The 20553-nt window shown below is 44.3% G+C and overlaps 2 protein-coding genes across 3 annotated transcripts; one reads left to right on the top strand and one right to left on the bottom strand.

Annotated features, from left to right (window-relative positions):
- Window positions 1-2346: 2346 nt before the first annotated feature.
- Window positions 2347-19822, bottom strand: RNASE6 (ribonuclease A family member k6). 2 transcript variants are annotated; one of them, XR_005718765.1, is made up of 3 exons: window positions 19536-19822; window positions 18272-18947; window positions 2347-2358 (listed from the first exon to the last, which is right to left on the bottom strand). XR_005718765.1 is itself a non-coding variant. In XM_040227087.1 (2 exons), exon 2 carries the CDS (start codon window positions 18940-18942, stop codon window positions 18478-18480), a length of 465 nt encoding a protein of 154 aa, XP_040083021.1. In that variant the 5' UTR covers window positions 18943-18947; window positions 19536-19810; the 3' UTR covers window positions 18322-18477. The 2 variants fall into 2 exon arrangements, 1 of the variants encoding a protein (XP_040083021.1); XM_040227087.1 differs by lacking the exon at window positions 2347-2358 and having other exon boundaries at window positions 18322-18947; window positions 19536-19810.
- Window positions 13167-14781, top strand: LOC120853345 (ribonuclease pancreatic). The gene is made up of 2 exons (XM_040227088.1): window positions 13167-13241; window positions 13980-14781. Exon 2 carries the CDS (start codon window positions 14005-14007, stop codon window positions 14455-14457), a length of 453 nt encoding a protein of 150 aa, XP_040083022.1. The 5' UTR covers window positions 13167-13241; window positions 13980-14004; the 3' UTR covers window positions 14458-14781.
- Window positions 19823-20553: the final 731 nt, after the last annotated feature.

The raw sequence follows: 20553 nt of genomic DNA, 5'->3' as shown, positions 1-20553 counted from the left end.
TTCTCCAGGGGATCTTCCCAATCCAGGGATCGAACCCAGGTCTCCTGCATTGCAGGCAGATTCTTTACCAGCAGAGCCACAAGGGAAGAACATACAGTTGGTCCTTGTTATCTGTTTTATATATAGCAGGGTGTACAAGTCAATACCAACCTTCCAACTTATGTCCTCCCCACCTTTATATATATATAAATATATATATATATATTTAAAGTCTGTAACTCTGCTGTTGTTCAGTCGCCAAGTCCTGTCCAACTCTTCGTGACCCCTGGACTGCAGCATGCCTGGCTTCCCTGTCCCTCACCATCTCCCAGAGTTTGCCCAAGTTTATGTCCATTGCATCTGTTACTGTTTTATAAATAAATTCTTTCGTACCTTTTTTAAGATTCCACATATAAGAGATATATCATATGATATTTGTTTGTCTTTGACTTATTTCACTCAGTATGACAATCTCTAGGTCCATCCACCAATATTGCTAATTATAATTTAAGGATGCTGTTAGTCCTTTACAGAATTTCCAGAAGATTGTGCATGAAAAAAGGACAGCGTTCTTTATTTCTATTTTTGCTATTATTTATTATTCTGTTTTTTTTTTTGTTGCCTTTAGTTTCTGAGTAAGAGGTAACACCATGAGAGTTCTTTTATAATTGTTCCCATGAAGCTTGTGCCTCAATCACTTGATATTAAAGTTGGGATGCACCTAGAAGAAGACTCTAAATCAAGCAGCTTTTTTAGCAACTGTAAAGCTGTAGCTCTTGGGCAAATTGAAAGTGGTTCAATTGTGTCCGACTCTTTGCAACCCCATGGACCATAGCCTGCCAGGCTCCCCTGTCCATGGAATTCTCCAGGCCAGAATATTGGAGTGGGTAGTCTTTCCCTTCTCCAGGGGATCTTCCTGCCCCAGGAATCAAAACTGGGGTCCCCTGCATTGCAGGCAGATTCTTTACCAGCTGAGCTACCAGGGAAGCCCCTTTGGCAAAGATATAATGCTATTAGATATAACTCATCCTGAAAATCTACATAAAATAACTAAAACATTTAAATCCCATGAAGTGTAGAAGTTAGGTGAGTATCTAAAGGTATCCAAAGGGCACTTGAGGCTTTGGTTCATGACCATGTCCAACCTTTACAATTTTCCCAGAATTCTGTTGTTGACAGGTAACATTGACCCTGTTGGGACTCAGGGCAGGCCCGACACAGAATAGATCAAGGTGAAATATTGATTATTTTGAATTAAAATTACAAAGAAACAGCCAGTGCAAAAAAGAAACACTGATCTTCTTCTTTGTTTCCCAGAAAGCAGTAAATAAATATCCCATTCGAAAGGTCTCCTCCCTGTCTAGGAGGCAGAGAGACATCTTTATCCCGAGATAAGGAAACCAGGGCTGAGAAGGCTGTAAAACTACCCTTGTTATTTCTTTACTAACCAACTGCCCCAAGCCCAAACTCTGTTTAGATTCTTTACTAAAACTAAGTTTCTTAGCTCTGTCCATTCCTCACCAATTTATTGTGTTTTTTTAATCTCAAAAGTATAAAAGCTACCTGCCTTGGACACTTCGTAGATCCTACTTCTTTTATTATTAATTAATTCGTGTTTATTTTTGGCTGAGTTGGGTCTTAATTGCTATGCACAGGCTTCCTCTAGTTGCAGAGAGAGTGGGGCGGCTACTCTCTAGTAGCAGTGCTAGAGCATCTCATTGTGGTGCTTTCTCTTATTGCGGAACACGGGCTCTAGGTGCACAGGGCTTCAGTAGTTGTAGCTTGTGGTTTTTGCTAAGTCGAGTCTGACACTTTGCAACCCTATGGACTGTGGCGCATCAGGCTCCTCCGTCCTTCACTATCTCCCAAAGGTTGCTCAAATTCATGTCCACTGAGTTGGTGATGCTATGTAATCATCTCATCCTCTGCTGCCCCCTTCTCCTTTTGCCTTCACTCTCTCTCAGCATCGGGTAGGGCACAGGCTCAATTGCCAGGAAGCATGTGGGGTCTTCCAGATGAGGAACTGAACTGGTGTCCCCTGCATTGCAAGGTGGATACTTATCAGCTCCTTCTTCTATGAGACCTCTATATATACATAGTAAATCTGTCCCCCTATTCCTGTTAATCTGCATTTAACCTACTTATTAGAACAGCCAAAAGAACTCAAGAGAGGTAGGAGGGACATGTTCCCATCCCTGGCAACTGGCACAATCAACATGATACTGCCCAGACTCCTCTTCCCCGGAGGCTGCTGCAGCTGAGAGATCCTGGGACATCTGACAAAAGCTGGCAGAAAGTGGGATTTCTTGTCACAGCAACCTCCTGGATATCTGCCTGCAGGATTAAGTGGAAGGGAAGTAGTGAGAGTCCCTTTTCTCTCTTTCTAAATTTAAGTTACCTGGAAAAAGTGCTTTCAGAATTAGTTCCCTGGACATAGTGACTCTGGCATTGAGCCTTTTCTTCTCAGAGACGGTCACAGTTTGTCTTTGTCTTTGTCATAAGGAGGAAAAACTACGGGGCAGACGCTGGCATAGCCCTATAGCCTGGTGTTCAAACTGGCCTCACAGACTAGAAAGTTAATGTTTCTCATCAGACTGGCATTTGTTTGGACAAACTTTGCTGTGGGTCTCCTATGTAAAGACAAGCTGAGATTTTTCCTTTCGTCTTTTTCTATATCCTGAGAGCTTGGCTTTGTAACCAACAAGAATATTCTCTGTGGTCTCCACCATCCAGAGAGTACACTTACCAGGGTGCAACTTCGTGGGTCAACCCCATAGCCAGCTCTCAGGGGAATTTTTCAGGAGTCCAAGTCTATAAGGGGTTTCTGTCATCTTACTTTTTGTTGCTTTTTCAGTGTTCAGAACATGCCATTCCAGTAGCACCAGTACCTGGTATCACAGATTAGTGGGTCTATCACTGGAGGCATTTCACATTCTCCTGGGAAACTAGAGACACCATTTTCACTACACCAGGTGCTACCGCCTGTAGCACTGAAGGCTTTTACTTTCGTAGACTAACTATAGGAGGGAATTTTCTGGGTCTTGTGAAGGCTGCATACTCTATTTTGAGATGAGGCATATGCTTTTGGTAAGCCATGGAAATGCATTGATTTGAGTTGCTATTTAAGATGAAGATCTTATTCATTGATGACCAGATAATGAATCCTTTGAACTGGCTATATTTAAGAGAAAAAAATTGTTTTAGTGAACTCTGTTTCTAAAACGAAATTTTAAAAGTGGATAAAACACAAGCAAAAAAATATATACTGGCTTACCTTGAAGATATTATGGCTTTGTTTCCAGATTATTCCAATAATATGAATATTGGAATACAGTGTCACACGATTTTTTTTTGTTTCCCAGTACATATAGAAGTTATGTTTATACTGTACTGTTGTCTATTAAGTGTATGAAGCATTATTTCTAAAAAAAAAAGTGTATACCTTAATAAAAATACGTTATTGCTAAAAGATGCTGCTAATCATCATTTGAGCCTTCAGCAAGTCATAATATTTTTGCTGATGGAGGATCTTGCCTTGATAGCTGACTAGGGTGGTGGCTGCTGAAGTTTGATGGGTCTTCAGCAATTTCTGAAAATAAGACAACAATGAAGTTTGCAGCATAAAATGACTCTTCCCTTCATGAACAATTTCTCTAGCATGCAGTGTTGTTTGATAGCACTTTACCCACAGTTGAATTTCTTTAAAAATTGGAGTCAGTCCTCTCAAACCACTGCTTTATCAACTATGTTGGGGTGTGTGTGTGTGTGTGTGTGTGTGTGTGTGTTAGTCGTTCAATTGTGTCCAATTCTTTGTGACCCCATGGACTGTAGCCCACCAGGGTCCTTTGTCCATGGGATTCTCCAGGCAAGAATACTGGAGTGGGTTGCCATTTCCTTCTCCAGGAGATCTTCTCAACCCAGGGATTGAACCTGGGTCTACTGGATTGCAGGGCGTTTCTTTACCATCTGAGCCACCAGGGAAACTATATTTGTATTATAGTCTAAATCCTTTGTTGTCATTTCAATAATCTTCACAATATTTACCCCAGGAGTAGATTCCACTTCAAGAAACCACTTCTTTTGCTCACTCATCAGAAAGCAACTACTCGTTCGTTAAAATTTTCTTATGAAAATGCAGCAATGAAGTCACATCTTCAAGCTCTACTTCTAATTCTGTTTCTGGAAAAAAAAAAAAAATGCAGCAATGAAGTCACATCTTCAAGCTCTACTTCTAATTCTGTTTCTGAACTTGGGTGGCCTTGGCCAGCAGTGGCTTGAAGCAAGATCTCAGATCCTCAACCAAAGATTGAAACCAGGCCTCAGCAGTAAGAGCACTGAACCCTAATCATTAGACTACAAGTGCCAGCAGATAGTGAGAAGTCCCTGGCTTATCTGCTTTATAGAAATGAATTTCAACAAAGAGATGGAAGATAGTGAAACAGTGAAGTGTTTATTAGGGAAAAAGGTACATGTGAATAGATATACACCGGTGGGGTGGGATAGGGGTGGGGTGGCTCAGAGAGACAGTCTCACCCTTGTGGTGGTTTAAATCACTTACAGGGAGTATTTCTTCCTGGTTTCCTCCGGCCAATCATCTTGCTTTGCCTGGCTCTGAGTCTCTCTGTTACAAATTCAGAGTCCTCTCCTGTTTGCGCAAATCTCTTAGCCAAGACAGATTTCAGCACAGAGGCCTGTGGGAAGGTTGACACCACCTATTATGCAGTGGTACGCCCTCTTTTTGGCCCCTGAGGAGCCTTTCTGCACGTGTGCAGTTGGAAAGTTCTCCTTTACCTCAAGAATGAGACATATGCAATCTCTTTATCTCTCTTTTTTTTCCTTTTGTGCCAACAAATGTACAGATAGTCAAAGTTTTTTCAGTAGTCGTGTATGGACATGAGAGTTGGACCGTGAAGAACATTGAGCATGGAAGACCCGACGCTTTTGAACTGTGGTGTTGGAAAACACTCTTGAGAGTCCCTTGGACTGCAAGGAGATCCAACCAGTTCATCCTAAAGGAGATCAGTCCTGAATATTCATTGAAAGGACTGATGCTGACGCTCCAATACTTTGGCCTCCTGATGCAAAGAGCCGACTTATTGGAAAAGAGCTTGATGCTGGGAAAGATTGAAGGCAGGAGGAGATGGGGACGACAGAGGAAGAGATGGTTGGATGGCATCACTGACTCAATGGACATGAGTTTGAGCAAACTGCTGGAGATGGTGAAGGATAGGGAAGCCTGGCGTGTTGCAGTCCATGGGGCTGCAAAGCATTGGACACGACTGAGTAACTGAACAACAACAAATGGAATATACCCTATTAACAATGTTGTGATAGTTTCAGATGAACAGGGAAGGGATTCAGCCACATATATATACATGTATCCAAGCTTCCCTTGTAGCTCAGTTGGTAAAAAATCTGCCTGCAATGCAGGAGACCTGGGTTCAATTCCTGGGTCGAGAAGATCCCCTGGAGAAGGAAATGGCAACCTACTCCAGTATTCTTGCCTGGAGAATCCCATGGACAAAGGAGCCTGGCAGACTACAGTCCATGTGGTTGCAAAGAGTTGGACATGACTTAGGGACTAAACCACCAACCATGCATGTATCCATTCTCCCCTAATCCCACCTCCCATTCAGGCTGCCACATAATATTGAGTAAATTTTCATGTGCTATACAGTAGGTCCTTGTTGGTTATCCATTTTAAATATACGTATATACGTGACCATCCCAAACTCCCTAATTATCCCTTCCCTCCAGCAACCATAAGTTCCCGGTCTCTTTATCTCTTATCTGGGCAGGACTCAGCTCCTCCTTCCTCCTACCAGGATCTTTACCTTGGAGTATCTGTCCACAAAGGATAGACTTCAGCTACTCAGACTGGTGCCCATCTAGCTCAGTTCTTTTGCTATTTTTACCACATCTGTAGTGACTGCCTCCACTAGGAGGAAGTCTTCGTCCCCTGAAGTATGTAGGTTAATGACAGCATATCCTGCTTGATAACCTCCAGTTTCAGTTTTAAGATATGATCCATCAACAAGTAAAATTAGGTCAGGGTTATCAATAGGAGTCTAGAAATCTGAGATCCAAAAAGTTCTCCGTCTGAGATAAGATGATCATGAGGCTCCCCTTCTTTTGGTCAGTGAAGAAGGGTGGTGGGATTCAGGGTGCTTCAGTGGTGAACAGTATGTGAGATGTGAGAGTAATGGATTCTAATACCTTAGCTGGACTTGCTGGCTGGATATTTATACGAGGGCTCCACATGGCACCATCTTCCTCACAACGTGATGATTGGGTCCTAGTGTGGGTGTCCCACAACAGAGAGGGAAAGCCAGGCAGAAGCTGTCTCACCTGTTATGACCTGGCTTTTTATATATTTATTTTTGAACTTTTTCTTTTGTATTGGGGTATAGCCGATTAACAATGTTGTGATATTTGCAGGTGAACAGTGAAGGGACTCAGCCATACATATACATGTATCCATTCTCCTCCAACCCCTACCATCCAGGCTGCCACATAACACTGTGCAGAGTTCCATGTGCTATACAGTAGTCCTTGTTGGTTTCCCATTTTAAATATAGCCATGTGTTCATGACCTGCCCAAACTCTCTATCTCTTCCCCTCAGCAACCCTAAGTTTTTTCTCTAAGTCTGTATCTTTCTGTTTGTAAATAAATTCATTTGTATCATTTCTTTTTAGATTCAATACAGTATTTTTCATTTGACTTACTTCACTCAGTATGACACTCTAAAGCTGAAACTCCAGTACTTTGGCCACCTCATGAGAAGAGTTGACTCATTGGAAAAGACTCTGATGCTGGGAGAGATTGGGGGCAGGAGGAGAAGGGGACGACAGAGGATGAGATGGCTGGATGGCATCACAAACTCGATGGACGTGAGTCTGAGTGAACTCCGGGAGATGGTGATGGACAGGGAGGCCTGGCGTGCTGCGATTCATGGGGTTGCAAAGGAGTCGGACACGACTGAGCAACTGAACTGAACTCAGTATGACACTCTCTAGGTCCATCCGTGTTGCTACAAATGGCATTATTTCATTATTTTTAATGACTAAGAAATATTCCATTGTGTATACATACCACATCTTCTTTATCCATTCCTCTGTTGATGGGCATTTAGGTTGCTTCCATGTCTTGGTTATTGTAAACAGTGCTTCAGTGAACATTGGGGTGTATATATATTTTTGGATCATGTTTTTCTCTGGATATATGCCCTGGGGTGGGATTGCAGGGTCATATAGTAGCTCCAGACTTCTCTGGTAGATCAGATGGTAAAGAATCCACCTGCAATTTGGGAGACCTGGGTTTGATCCCTGGTTTGGGCAGATCCCCTGGAGGAGGGCATGGCAACCCACTCCAGTATTCTCGCCTGGAGAATCCCCATGGACAGAGGAGCCTGGTGAGTTACAGTCCATGGGGTTACAAAGAGTCAGACCCAATGGAGTGACTAAGCACAAGCACAAGCCTGGCAGCTCTATTAATGGTTTTTGATGGTTTCTATAACTTAATTAAAAGCTTAAGGGTGGGAATTCCCTTGGTATTTTCAATGCAGGGGCCCAGGTTCAATCCCTAGTCAAGGAACTGGGATACCACAAGTAACTCCACATAGCCAAAGAACAAAACAAAACAAAAACAAAAACAAACAAACAAATTAAAAAAAAAATCCAAGGGTTTGTCCAGATTGCCATACACAAACAGGCAAAATGAAATCTTACTTTGGGATGCCTAGGGGGTAGACTATTGAAGAACCTTATTTGGGTCACTGAAAGCCTGTTCATATTTCTGCAATTCTGAAATCTTCTTGTTGGACCAACTCCCTGAAATTCTTCTTGCACTGGAAAAGTGAAACAAGAATGACTTTTCATGCAGCTATGCCCAACACCTTAGTGGGACTCCCCTGGCAAATACAAAGCATCCTGTTGGGCACCTTTAGGGCAGGCCCTGTAACTTATTTCTGTACTTCATTGAGGTTGAATGAGTGAATGAGCAAATTCTAAATTGGTTATTGTGAGTAACCATTGAAGATCTGTAGAGTTGATATGAAGGTTATTTTAAACTGAAGATATTTGAGACCCAGCAGATGCAGAAAGAAGCTTTTTCTGAGCTTCCCTTTCTGAATAAAGGCAGAATCTTCTGATAGTAAAGCTGCTATACATCCCTTTAGCGGGGAATTACACCCAGGAAGAAAACAGATCACTCACACTTGCATTAGACAAACATTAAAACGAATTATTTCCCGTCCCATTTATTCCCATAAAAGCTCATTTATCGTTCCTTTTAAAAATCCATTTATTTCCTGTAGAGTCCCTATTTGCTCCCCTCTGCCCCATTAAGCTGATGTAAAGTATTAACCTTTTCCCTAGCACTTCAGGGAGCCACTTCTATGTTCTTCCATATGCATATGCATAAACTTTGTCATTTCTCCTTCTGTTAATCTTAAGTCATTTTGTCAGTTAATTCACAGCGTTCTTAACTGTACATAAATGAGTATAGGAAAAGTTTTCCTTCCAATACCCCTCAAGATGGTATGAGTACAATCTAAAGACTAAGAGACAAACAAAACCTGGGTGGTGAGTGAATTACGGAACAGGAAACTAAAAGCTCACACTTTACCACATCTTCTTTGGCCCTACTTCCCCTTCCAAATTTAAACACATTAGAAAAGAAGGTTTACTTTACCAAAGATTTCTTGGATTTCATGTGGCAAAACAATTTAAAATTTCTCCCTTAAAGAATTCTGGTGGTCCAGGGGTTAAGAATTCGACTGCCAGTGCAGAGGACATGAGTTCAATCCCTGGGCCGGGAAGAGCACACATGTCTGTGAGCAACTAGGCCCCTAAGCCACTACTTCTGAAGACCATGCACAGAGCCTGTGCTCCATCACAAGAGAAGCCACTGAAATGAGGAACCCATGCACTGCAACGAAGAGTCGCCCCACTTACTGCAACTAGAGCAAGCCCTCACACAGCGATGAAGGCCCAGGGTAGTAAAGAACTGTTTATTTATTTATTTATTTTCTTTAAAATCTCTTAAAAAAAAAATTCTGTCCTTTCCATCAAGTTTCCTCTCCTCTCTCTTCCTCCTACCTTTCCCTCCCCATGGATTTGAAACTTCCTGCTGTTTTCAGCTCTGGATTTTAGCAAAGCAAAAGCCAGGCAGTTATTGACTCCACCCCCTGTAGAAAGCAATTTCAAGATCACCTAGTTTTATTTAAACAGATTCCTTGTGGGAGGTTTTAACCCCACTCTCTGTGAATAATAACAGGCTTTCTAAGCACTGTCTGCATCTTACCTGGCCTGTGTACTCAGTAGCACGATCTTGTCTGACTCTTTGTGACTCTACAGACTGTAGCCCGCCAGGCTCCTCTGTCCATGGGATTTCCCAGGCAAGAATACTGAAGTGGGTTGCCATTTCCTCCCCTAGGGATCTTCCTGATCCAGGGACTGAACATGTGTCTACTATGTCTCCTGCATTGCAGGCAGGTTCTTTACCACTGAGCTATCAGGGAACACTGCTTCTTACCTTATTTTGTCTTAAAAATAAGTCTAAGAGAAATATGTTATTATCACCCCATTTTAGAGATGAGAAAACTTTCCCAGTGCTTAAGGTGATAAACCAGGATTTGGACTTGTTACTGAGTCCAAGCTCGCTTTGTTCACCATATGATAGGACAATAAATCTGAGAGACTAGGTGTTGAGACACAGAATACAACTTTGTTAGGGGAGTGTGTAATTTCCTTGGTTATGTCTCACCGCAGCAAAGATTTGAAATGACAGACCAGTGTTACAGCTCGGTTACAGCTTAGTTTTATTCAGCAAGCAAAGGACAGTACACCCTCAAGGTGTGAGGGCAGGCAGACCCCAAAGGAGAGGCCTCAATCTGTCTTGGCTTCCTCCTTTCATTCATTTGTCTCCTCCCTGCTGAGCCTGCCCCATGTAAATTGGGCTGGCCAAGAAGGGGGTGTGTTTGTTTCACCAGTTCTCACTCCAGTCCGCAGGTTTTCTTTTGTTTCATTTTTATGGGCTTATCCCTTTCTTTATCTTTTAGCCACCACCATTTTTGACTCCTATTTCCTATTCTAACTACCTAACAACTTTATTTGGATAGTCAGCTGACCAAGAAGATGGCAGACTAACATCTCAAAATAACCACTTTGTTGGGGCCTGGATGCCAGGTTCTTTTATGGATCCGAGATGGGGGGTGAGGTGAGGAAACAAAGTTGAAAGTGAAAGTGTTAGTTGCTCAGTCATGTCTGACTCTTTGTGACCCCATAAACTATAGCCCACAAGGCTCTTCTGTCTGTGGAATTTTCTTGGCAAGAATACTGGAGTGGGTTGCTATTCCCTTCTCCAGGGGATCTTCCCTACACAGGGATGGAACCTGGGTCTCCCACATTGCTGGAAGATTCTTTACTGTCTGAGCCACCAGGGAAGCTAAAGTAGAAAGACCATTTATTTCTTGCAAATACCATCTAGAATGGCAAGTCCCAGATGGGGATATGCAAGTTTCTCTTCCTTACAGACACTAGTGTTAAAGAACCCACCTGCCAGTGCAAGAGACATAAGAGACACAGGTTCAATCCCTGGGTTGGGAAGATCCCCGGGACAAAGGCATGGCAACCCACTCCAGTATTCTTGCCTGGAGAATCCCATGGACAGAGGAGCCTGGTGGGCTACAGTCCATAGGTCATAAAGAATTTGACATGACTGAAGTGACTTAACCCAGAGACACAGCCTTTTCACAGGTGGTGTGAAATGGAATATCTCCTGCCATATCAATAAGCAAGGATGCCACAGGTATGTGCAATTCCGGCCACCCCTTCTCCCCCAGATATGAATTTCTGAGCCACCCCAGGCAAGCAGCAGGCAAGTGGCACCATTGTCTACACAAGGAACTTAAGAATGTCACAGTCCTTCACAGGTGGGCAGGTCCAGGTTATCTTCCTGTGAGCTAAACAAAGGCACTTTAAGGGTATGACTTCCCTGGTGGCTCAGACAGTAAAGCATCTGCCTACAGTGCGAGAGACCTAGGTTCAATCCCTAGGTTGGGAGGATCTCCTGGAGAAGGAAATGGCAACCCACTCCAGTATTCTTGCCTGGAAAATCCCATGGATGGAGGAGCCTGGTAGACTACAGTCCATGGGGTCACAAAGAGTCGGAAATGACTGAGCGACTTCACTTTAGTTTAAGGGTGTGGGGGTGGGCAGGATTCTCTGAGGCAGGCCTTTATGTATGCTATAATAACAAAAGCAGCAAAAAAAACAACAAGGATTAAAGTTACAGAAACAGATCCAGTCCAGTATGGAGTCAAAATTAACCCTTCTTGGTTACAGACCGAGACAGTGTAAACCTAGAACCTAGAGATATTTTGATAATTCGTGCTCCAGAAGGAGTAAAATTATCCTCCACAAAAAAGTAATAACTGTATATGTGTATATATATCTGAGTCGCTTTGCTGTACACCTAAAGCTAACACAATATTGTAAATCAACTATACTTTAATGTGAGTAAAAAGTGAAGTCACTCAGTGGTGTCTGACTCTTTGCGACCCCATGGACTATAGTCTACCAGACTCCTCCATCCATGGGATTTTCCAGGCAAGAATACTGGAATGGGTTGCCATTTCCTTCTCCAGGAGATCTTCCTGACCCAGGGATTGAACCTGGGTCTCCTGCATTGTAGGCAGACACTTTATCATCTGAGCCACCAGGGAAGTCCATACTTCAAAAGTAAAGAAATAAAAACAAAATTGTCTCTCAGCAAATACAGGTCTCTTTCTGGGAGGAAATTCTACTGCTAAGAAATATAATGTTCTCTGTTTCTTCTCTAAAGGGGATTTTGCATTTGGCTTATCTCAAATTCCTTTCCTCCACTCTGGCCTATCGGAGGAGAGATCACTGTAAATAAGAACAGTCACACACTCTCTTTCAATGGCCCAGGAATGTCAAAGAGGCCAGAACTGGGTGAGGTCACACAGAGGCTTCCTTTTCCTCCTCTGTGTTTGGGTACTGTCATTTGTCCAGATCTAGGGAGCCTTCCAGCTAGGGGCAGCTGGACACCTCTCACCTCCTCGCCACCCCTTCCTCTCGCCACTCCTTCCTCTCGCCACTCCCTTCCCCCTGCAGATGCTGATGGGAGTCATGAAATTCTGGCCAAAGGGCTTCAGGATTCCTGGGGAGAGAGAAGACATCCCATGCCTTCCCCTTCCCATGATTACTTGTTATGTGACTTCTGCTAACCTCCTCATGCTTCCCAGGTGGTGCTAGTAGTAAAAGAACCCAACTGCCAGTGCAGGAGATATGAGACATGAGTTTGATCCCTGGGTTGGGAATATACCCTGGAGGAGGGCATGGCAACCCATTCTAGTATTCTAGCCTGGAGAATCCCATGGACAGAGGAGCCTGGCAGGCTATAGCCCATAGGGTTGCAAAGTGAAAAGTGAAGTGAAAGTCATTCAGTTCATGTTCGACTCTGTGACCTTGGAATTCTCCAGGCAAGAATACTGGAGTGGATAGCCTTTCCCTTTTCCAGGTATCTTCCCAACCCAGGTCTCCCGCATTGCGGGTGGATTCTTTACCAGCTGAGCCACAAGGGAAGCCCAAGAATACTGGAGTGGGTAGCCTATCCCTTCTCCAGAGGATCTTCCTGACCCAGGAATTGAACCGGGGTCTCTTGCACTGCAGGCGGATTCTTTACCAACTGAGCCATCAGGGTCACAGAGTCAGATACAACAGAAGCGACTTAGCACACATGCATGGGCTATTTAGTGTGGAATATGGACTTGGTTGGAGTTTGAGCATCAGTGCTATCGTGGCTTTCTCTGCTGCTTTATAGAGAGAAAAGTTCTTATCGGCAAAGGCTCACTATCCCCAGCATCCCCCCAAAGAGGGTGTGCGTGCATGCTCCATTGTGTCTGGACTGTAGCCTCCCAGGCTTCTCTGTCAATGGAATTTCCTAGGCAAGATCTGGAGTGAGTTGGTATTTCCTTCTCCAAAGGATCTTCTCACCTCAGGGATAGAACTGGAGTCTGCTGATAGGCAGGCGGATGGCTTACTACTGGGCCAGGTGCCCCGGGGAATTCCCCAACCTTTCCTCACACGACCTTGTTTCCTGTGGAATGAGACCAAGATGCTCCTCCCACCCTTCTTGGAAGCCAAGCCTCCTTTCCCTGGTATAAGGTCCACACCTCTGAAAGAGAAGGATTGCAGAAACTGCCTTCTCACTCTCAGACATCAAACTACACACCCAGGTAAGCAGCCGAAGAAGTGGTCTCAGGAGCTGCTTCTGCTTGAGGGTTTGAGAGGGAGGATCCAGGGTGAGTGAGACTAGCCTGAGAATCGTGCTAGGCAGACAGGGGCAGGGAGCAGAGTTGGGGTCAGGAATGGAGCATGCAACTGCAGAGAGCCCACGGGGTTGGAGAAGGAGAAGCCTCCAGGTTGGGGGGGGCTTGACTCTCTCATAGGAATATAATGGTGTCCTTCATGGTGTGGGGTCAGACACAGGACAGGGACTGAGTTTCCCTTGTGCTGGAGGACAACAGGACTCTGTCAACTGTGGTCCGGATGAATACTGATGGTTATTTTGGGGGTACAACTTGGCTTATTCAAAATCTGACTTATTTATTTAGTGGTTTGTTCAAAAGGATCCCCTAAAGAGCTGCATGAGTGCTGGGTACAAAAGTATTTTATTTTCCAAATATATTTCATATCAAAAGACTTTCTGTATTCGAAGACAGGACTGCTAGGATTTTAGAACATTTTAGGGGTCACCACCCAGAGGGGAGGACGACCCCTCTGTAGGGAGTGGGAGTCAAATGTTTTGGGGAAGAGTATATGTGAGTGTCTCCTTACCTAGAAAAGCTCTTAGGAACAGGGACATCTTTCTGGTTGACCGGCAGGGAGACTGTAAGCCAGAGAGGCTGCAGGTGGGAGCTGGGGTTCTCTTTCTAAGGCGATGCTTTTCCTCCTCTGCCCTTTTTCCCTGGCAGGTTTCTCCAGGGGAGTGCGGTCATCATGGCTCCGAAGTCCCTGGTCCTGTTGTCACTGCTGGTCCTGGTGCTGCTGCTGCTGCGGGTCCGGCCTTCCCTGGGCAAGGAATCTGCAGCCGCCAAGTTTGAGCGGCAGCACATGGATTCCAGCACTTCCTCTGCCAGCAGCTCCAACTACTGCAACCAGATGATGAAGAGCCGGAACCTGACCCAAAATCGATGCAAGCCAGTGAACACCTTTGTGCACGAGTCCCTGGCCGATGTCCAGGCCGTGTGCTCCCAGAAAAATGTTGCCTGCAAGAATGGGCAGACCAATTGCTACCAGAGCTACTCCACCATGAGCATCACAGACTGCCGTGAGACCGGCAGCTCCAAGTACCCCAACTGTGCCTACAAGACCACCCAGGCAGAGAAACACATCATTGTGGCTTGTGAGGGGAACCCATACGTGCCAGTCCACTTTGATGCTTCAGTGTAGGTCTCCACCTGAGGCCAGAGCAGCAAGATGCGCCACTTCATCACAAAGGCACCGCCTCTCCCCTCGGGTTTCCTTGCCCTGGGGGCAATAGCTCAAGTTAGTTAGGGCTCTTATCTCTGTGCACCTTACCAGAAACACACACACAGGATTCCCTGCCATGAGGGTAATAACTCAAGCTAGTTAAGTCTTCTATCCAACCCACACTTGCTCCCCTGGCCTGAGTCTTGCCCCTGGTGGTTTGGGGGGTGAGGAGTGGGTTGTGAGATGGGACCCGTGTTAACCAAATCACTGCTTCTTTCAATAAAACATACTTGCAACCACCTGAACTCCTGATGCTGTCCTTACCTGGGTATTGTTTGTGTGATTGCTCTCTTGCCAGGGGTGAGAAGCGTGAATCTGGTTATCTGTGGTGAGAGGGGAATGGAATCCTTATATGCCACCTCTTCTGACTTTTGGTTTTTACTGCCCTGAGATAATTCCTCTCCTTGTAGGTTCCTTGACACCCAGTATAAACGTGTGGGTGATTTTAGGATCTATAGTCTGGGACACTGTCATGCTGGGTGAGTTGACAGAGGGTAAAGCTCACATATAAAAATCTCTGGCACAGAAGGAAAGATCATGTGACCCAGGGGGAGACCCTGTTTGGCCTCAGGAGCAGAGGAAGACTATGAAATTATGACCTAAGATTTCCATTTTCCTTTTTTTGAGGGAGCTATTACTAAATCAAAAATATGGTCGTCTCTTACTTGCAAACTTGGAATCCTTCATTCAGAAGCTAGAAAGGACCTCAGGGATCACCAAATGTGGGGAGGATTTCAAATAAGTAGATTTCAGCTTGTGGACCAACTCTAATTAGAAATGCCTGCCTAGAATGTGTACAAAAATGCCTAAACAGTGATATGATGGAACAGTGGTCTCTACCAAAGGCTCCACGGAGGTGAGTGTATATGTGCCACCCACTGGCCATCCCTACCTAAAGAAAGCCCTGCCTTTTACAGAGGGAAACCTGAGTCTTAGAAAGGTTAAGTGACCTGCTCCTGGCGGCTGCTAGTTACGGTCAGATTGAGACCAAACCCTGGCTGTCCTGGCCTCCCTGTCGTTGCCCTTTCTGCTACTGGAGTCTCCTCAAGGTGAAATCCCCGTCTCCCTCCTTCACTGAGAGCTGTGGAGTTGCAGCTTTCCCTGCCTGAGCTGCTGGGGGCTCTCACAGGTTCCCAGTGCACTTGGCTGCGAGCCTGCTCCCTTCTCGACAACCCTTTATTATATCCATTGAAAAGATTAGACTCGGCTTTTGTCACCGCTTAATCATTTCATATGACTTCCTGTTTATGCTTGCATCTGGCTCTAGACAAGGTCATAGAACTGGAGAAAGATCCTACTGCCAACCAGTTTGAGCAGTTCTGTCGTCATGTGTACTACATTTATAAATGGTGGAATTGATCATGTGTTTTTAGGTAAAATGAATGCTTAACCCTGGGGTCTCTGGGGGATAAGGGCGGATACCTGATTCAGTGGCAGTAGGGATCTCACTCCTTACAGAGAGGATGGAGGAGGAAATAAAAAGGAAACTTTGTTTCTAGATTTGTTTTCTTTAGATAGAATTTTTCTTAAGTTCTTCTATTGTTCCCAAAACAGCAGTTCCTCTTTTTCCCTCCTCCTAGAGCTGAGAGAACACTTTAGTGGAGGTTCGAACATTCACTTGGAGTTTTGCTGCATCTATTCTGCACAGTCACCAGCTCTGACTACTGCTTCCCTGCAGGTTCTGGGCCAGGGGACCATGTGAGCCTCCATCTGGGGAATAAAGTGATAGGTGGTAAGAGATGGTCTGGGTGCAGCCCTGCACAGCCAGGGAAACAGAAGGTGTGGGTGGGGGTGGGTTGGGAAGTGCTCTGAACAGGACCCCAAAAGGGAAGAGATCAAGTCTTGTCCTAGAGACATCAGGCAGAGTCAAGGAGAAACAGCAGTTGTTGGGAGACAAATCAGAGATCTCTTTGTGGGGGACCTCCCCGGCAGTCATCAGTTAAGACTCCAGGCTTCCACTGCAGGAGCCTGGATTCTATCCCTGGTCTAGGAACTAAGATCCCGCATGCCAGGTGATGCGGCCAAAAAAAAAAAAAAAAAGGTTTCCCTTCTGTGGGGGAGTCTTGCTACCCCATAAATAAAGGGGTACAAACCTCTTCCAGAAGACTAACCCAGGCAGATTAATCTGAAAACTGAGGTGCTAACATGTGAAGATGGATGGAATCTGCATCATGACAGAAATGACCATATTTAGTGATTCTTCTAAGAAAAGTGTTAGTGAAGTCGCTCAGTGGTGTCCGACCCTTTGCATCCCCGTGGACTGTGGCCCACCAGGCTCCTCCGTCCATGGGATTCTCCAGGCAAGAATACTGGAGTGGGTTGCCATTTCCTTTTCCAGGGGATCTTCCTGACCCAGGGATCGAACCCAAGTCTGCCGCATTAGACGCAGATGCTTTAACTTCTGAGAAGGATAGTGTTAATTTTCAGAAGATTCTTCAAACCAAACAAGCTCCAGGAATTCTGCATTCTTGGTGGACAGGTAAAATGCCTCCCAGCACACTCCTTGCTCCTGCAGTCTTACCTGTACCGACAGAACCACAGTGTCTTCTGCCTCTTTCGACAGGCTGATTTTCTCCTGCCTCTCTCTGTGGTAAATTTCCCTTCAATTCCAGCAGCCAATAGTCTTCTGGCCTGAAACAGATCAGTCATCCACACCTTAACTGAGTCCTTCAATGAACAGAGTACAGGACCATCATGTCAGGTTCTTTCTTTCCAAGGGCTGTCTCGTCAGTATTTTGCACTTTGAGCTTTTGCACAACTCCCTTAGGCTGATTAAAACTCTTGTTACAGTAAACAAAGATGTATATGATTAAAAAAAAAAAAAATCTGTTCCAAAACCCCAATGGGTAGAACAAACATGTTTTTAGTTTCCCAGTGCTTCCCCCCCTCGCACTACCCCTCCTCCGTGATCGATACTTTCTCTTTGTTCATTCTAGTAGAGAATGGGAGACTTGACTCTAAGGTTACTGTGGATTATTATCACTATTATTGTTTTATTATTATTATTTTTGGTTAAGCTGGGTCTTTATTGTTGCTCACCAGCTTTTTCTAGCTGCGGTGAGTGGGGGCTACTCCTTGTTGCGGGGAGCGGGTTTCCCGGTGCAGGGGCTTCTCTGGTTTAGTAGCACAGGCTCTAGGCACAGGGGCTTCCGTAGTTGGGGTGCATGGGGTGAGTTGCTCTTCGGCATGTGGAATCTTCCCGAACCAGGGATTGAACCCGTATCCTCTGTACCACCAGGGAAGGCCCCTTCAACTATTTATATTTAAAACATTATCTGGTTAAATATAGAAATAAATAGTGAAGATCTAGGGTGCCTCAGTCACCAGTGTTAGAACCTGTGTATGAAATGCCGTTAGCACTCTGTATCAGTGCCACCTCCAACAAACACAGACAATTTTTTCAGGGGAAATATGTAAAGCTATGGGCAGAGTTTGAAGGCATGTTGAATTTTCTTGCTCTTTAATCCCAGAAACACAAGGAAGAGGGACGTGGCAGAGGCCCCAGGTTGCTAAATAACCTCAAAGTTTGCCTAGAGCCAAAGTAGTTCTTAGAATGTTGACAAATGCAGGCCTAGATAGTTCCAGGCTGGCAAAGTGAAAGGGATCTCAAACATACTTATACACACACTCATTATAATGCAACCAAAAATGGTTTTATTGCTCTGAACACAATACAGCAAACGTTGGCCAAATTCCTAAGGTTACAAATATGGAGGTCTGAACTCTCCTTTACCCTAACTTCCTTCAAAACACAGAGCTCCAAAGCAGAAAAGAATCTGACTTTTCTTGTTGTTCCAACTCTGGTCTGGTATCCTCATCACTCTAATTTTTCCAATACTCTCCTTTTTCCTTCTATGGGAACCAGGAAAATCAATAAAAGAGAAGAAAATCAGAGGAGATCATAAGAGAATTTGTGCTGAGCGAGAAGCAAAGTGATCTTTAAACAACCTTATCTAAGTGTACAGGAACCAAATGATAAGGGGGGTCGGTCTTCTGAGGAGGGTCACAGGCGACAATGAAGAACTTGTATTGGGCGTCGTCATGGTAGCGGCAGTCAGGATACCTTCCCGCAATGAGACTGCACTGAGTCAGGTTGACAGGCTTTGGACTCTGGTGACAGTTGTGCCGGCCATTCTTACAGATGATGTTGGGCAAATCACAGACAGCAGTCACATCCTGGAAGAAGTTGTGCAGAAAGGTGTTTTCAGGTTTACAGTGCTGAGTGTAGTTATTGACACCACTCATTGCCTTGTTGCATTGGAGAAGCCTTGGCTGTATGTGCTGAATTTCAAACCAGCGAGCCTTGGTGAGACCTTTTGGCACAGCACAAAGTGGACACACTGACCACCACATTCCCAGCAGCAATAAGAGGAGAGAAGAACATCCAAGAAGATGTGGCCCCATCTTTTCTGTGCAAGGAGAGAGAAAATAGATCGTAGCAGTAGAAACAATAAGAGAGAAATTATTGCTCATAACCATTCAGATTTTTACTCTGCCTTTTAAGATTTCATAGCTCTTGTTTTTTTTTTTTAAAAAACCATCTTCTTTCTCACTTGAGTCTCACAGTTTTGAAGAAACTAAAGCCCAGTGAGGAGGAATTTGAGGTAAGACAACCTTTACTCTGGTAGATCTTGTTCTTCTCTTTGACCTGCACTCATGTGTTTGATGCTGCCCATGTCAGAAACCTTGTCTCTTCCCAGGACTTCCCTGATGGTCCAGTAGCTAAGACTCTGAGCTCCCAGTGCAGGGGGCCCAGGTTCAATCCTTGGTCCAGAAACTAGATCCCACATGCCACAGCTAAAGATCCAGCATGCCGCAATGAAGATCAAAGACCCTGCATGTGGCAACTAAGACCCAACACAACCAAGTAAATAAATAATTTTTATAAAGAAAAAGAAGCCTTTTCTCTTGCTTCCTGAAACATTTATGCTCCTTCTATTTGACCTGGATCTCCCAGTTATTTCACTGCCCGCTCTCTCCCCAGCTGTGGGGCTTACCAGGTGTCCACGACGGGGCTCCAACAGCAGTAGTTCGTCCCAGGACCAGAAGCTTTTGTCTTTTGTTCTCCTCCCAGGCATGCTAGGTCTGCCTGCGTGGGGAAGGATTCTGAACCCTAGGAAAGAGAAACCTAGAGCTTGGAAGATGAATTTCTTGTGGACAGTATGGATGAAACACTTAGATTTTCAAACCTGATATTTAAAATAGTATCAATTACACTGTAGACATAGGGAGAGTAAGCTTATTTTAAAAACACAATTTTGAGGAACTGATCACTTCCTGATATGAAATGGTGTTTCCTTCCTTACTTGAACTTCATTTTTTTTTTTTTAATGATTTCAGTTCCTTAGGAGAAAATATACATGAAAATCTGATGTAATAACTGCCACATACTTGGTATGTGAATTTCAACAATAGACTTGAATGAATTATTCATTTATGTGTATGCTTTTTAGGGCAGCTACTGGGCTACTCTGATTCATAAGCTCATGATAGAGATAGGTTAATGGACTAATACATAATATATTAATAAATATAAGTAGCACTTACAGCTGTGATCAAGGTAACTATCTGGAGACAGTAGAAAGGAGGTAATTTTGGAAGGCACAACACCTGCTCTGAGTTTCGAGGATTAATTAGAAGTTAGGTAAAGAAGATGGCAAGGGCATCCCAAAGAGGAAACTGTGAGAAGAGACCCATACATATGAAGCAGGGCACATTTAGGGTATTTGCCTGTTAAACCTTTTCGTACCTTTTCCTTGGGACTGCAATATCCCTATTCAGATCCTACTGTCTCATAGAGGACTCACATAAAAGTTTCCTACATGGACTCTTTGCCTTTAGTCTCTTTTGCTTCCAATCCATTCTACACATTGCTTCTAGATTAACATTTCATGAACATAAATGCGACAGTGACACACTCTTGCCCAATACTTTTAATGGCTCAAATAGTCTTCAGGGTAAATTTTAGTCTGTTTTTAGCAAAGTTACAGGATACAAGGTTAATTTACAAAAATT

The sequence above is a fragment of the Oryx dammah genome, unplaced genomic scaffold, assembly GCF_014754425.2.
Source record: "Oryx dammah isolate SB20612 unplaced genomic scaffold, SCBI_Odam_1.1 HiC_scaffold_26, whole genome shotgun sequence".
Taxonomy (NCBI): Eukaryota; Metazoa; Chordata; class Mammalia; order Artiodactyla; family Bovidae; genus Oryx; species Oryx dammah.
The sequence above is the reverse complement of the archived record's forward strand: the minus strand, read 5'-3'. Positions and strand labels throughout refer to the sequence as shown.